Source organism: Pundamilia nyererei, unplaced genomic scaffold, assembly GCF_000239375.1.
Source record: "Pundamilia nyererei isolate P.nyererei 1_Seehausen unplaced genomic scaffold, PunNye1.0 scaffold00307, whole genome shotgun sequence".
Lineage (NCBI taxonomy): Eukaryota > Metazoa > Chordata > Actinopteri > Cichliformes > Cichlidae > Pundamilia > Pundamilia nyererei.
Window position 1 is genome coordinate 35,136 of NW_005187708.1, and position 1,651 is coordinate 36,786.

The 1,651-nt window shown below is 42.4% G+C and overlaps 1 protein-coding gene and 1 gene segment (V, D, J or C); one reads left to right on the forward strand and one right to left on the reverse strand.

Moving 5' to 3' along the window:
- The window catches only part of LOC102210889 (Ig kappa chain V-VI region NQ5-78.2.6-like), a 73,042-nt gene that overhangs the window by 21,883 nt on the left and 49,508 nt on the right, over nt 1-1,651 (reverse strand).
- The window catches only part of LOC102193062 (zinc finger protein 2 homolog), a 23,253-nt gene that overhangs the window by 19,280 nt on the left and 2,322 nt on the right, over nt 1-1,651 (forward strand). Inside the window, exon 2 of the mRNA XM_005751358.1 lies at nt 4-152. Within this exon, the coding sequence (XP_005751415.1) occupies nt 4-152 (149 nt within the window). The remainder of the gene's footprint in view (nt 1-3; nt 153-1,651) is intronic.

Here is a 1,651-nt window from a genome sequence, read left to right on the forward strand (position 1 = left end):
GAGAGAGTTCATCAACGAGCGACTAACTGCTGCTGCTGAACAAATATTCTTGGAGTTTGAAAAAACGATCGTCCAGTACGAGGAAGAGATCGACCGTCAGCGCAGACTGCTGGATATCACCTGGAAACCCCAAATCAAGCTGCACAGGACAGGTGAGTGTCCCTCTGAGGGAGCATCCTGATCACAGCTCTGCGGGACGTTTCTGATTGTGAGGGTTAATAAAAACCCGATTGCATCTTTTGCATCCCTGCTGCTGTTACACATTAACTGGTGACGATCAATGTTGGGTTCATTTAGAGAGAAAAGAAAAATATGCTCAAAGTGGATTTTCTTAAATTTATTAAGCAGTTGACGGCGCAAGTAAAAAAAAAACATAAAACAAAACAACTGCTTCGCTTAGGAGGCCCAAACAATCCAGGCTTGTTGGGGTTTGAACAGCTGGTTCCGCTTCCTTAATTCTTCGATAAGTCAGGGCCAAGCCAGCTCCGATCAGCAAGAACCCTGTTACCATGGTTCCGAATAGGTAGATATCTTCCGCACTCAGGCTCACCCGAGCCCAGACTTCTCGTTGAGAAAAGGGTGTCAATTTCATTTAGGGACCAGTTGATCAAATCCGTAAATCCTCTTTTAGGTTTTAGAGAACAGACTGTGAGAGACTGTTCCAGGGAAAGTAATACAAACAAACACGAGACTAGACAAGGACACAAGAGGCTAAGCAGGGAAGCTAAGGGGGAGGAGAAGGAGAGGAGAAAAGTGCGACCGCCTTCGTCAAGAGCAAAGAGAAGTTGATAGAGCCAGAGCCAGATGTTTGTCAAAAGGTAATCTGGCTCTATCAACTTCATGCACTGTGGCACTTGGCCACAGGTGGCGCTAGTTGACTTGCCTACATTTGAGTGCACACAAAGTAAACTGCACGTTTCAGTTGTGAGGTGAAGACGCTGAAATCGAAGTAGTAAAACATACGATAGCGAAGACAAGATTCTCCAGTAACTTAGTTTGCTGTTTCAGAAAGCTGCTGATCTCAGACATGCACAGCTTCAGCTGCATGAAGAGCACATGAGATTTTCTCTGACAGCATTAAATTAAACCCGATTAAGGTCAAAGGTAATCATTTATATGTTGAACTAAAGGCTTCAATCTAGAATTTCTCCAATATCTCCAATATTGTATTATTTACCATAAAGTACTTGAGAGTCATTCATACCAGAGTAACCAGAGAGGATGTATATTTATAAGAAAAAAGAAAAAGTTTACTTTGCCTTGTTTGGTATCTTCTTCTTTTTTTTTAGCCTCAGGCCTGACAGCCGGAGGTGTATCACTCCACCTGGCGACAGCATTTGCTCTGTAATCTGCCTTTGGTGGCTTTTTGGCAGCAACTGTGACATTCAGCAGTTGCATCATTGTTTCGACACACACAACAAAGCTATTGACTACACTACACACTAACTGCACACTCCAAATATCATAAATCTCTCACATCACAATGTGTATGCTCGCAGCTAATGTAGCTAACAAATTACCAACATAGTGCTGTTAGATGTTGTAGACATTGTTACGTTTCGGTGTTGTCAGTGTTTTGTTTTTTGCGTGACTGTCATGTATTTCCTGTTTTACTTTGAAAGTCTGTGTTATCTTAGTGTGTTCAGTTTAC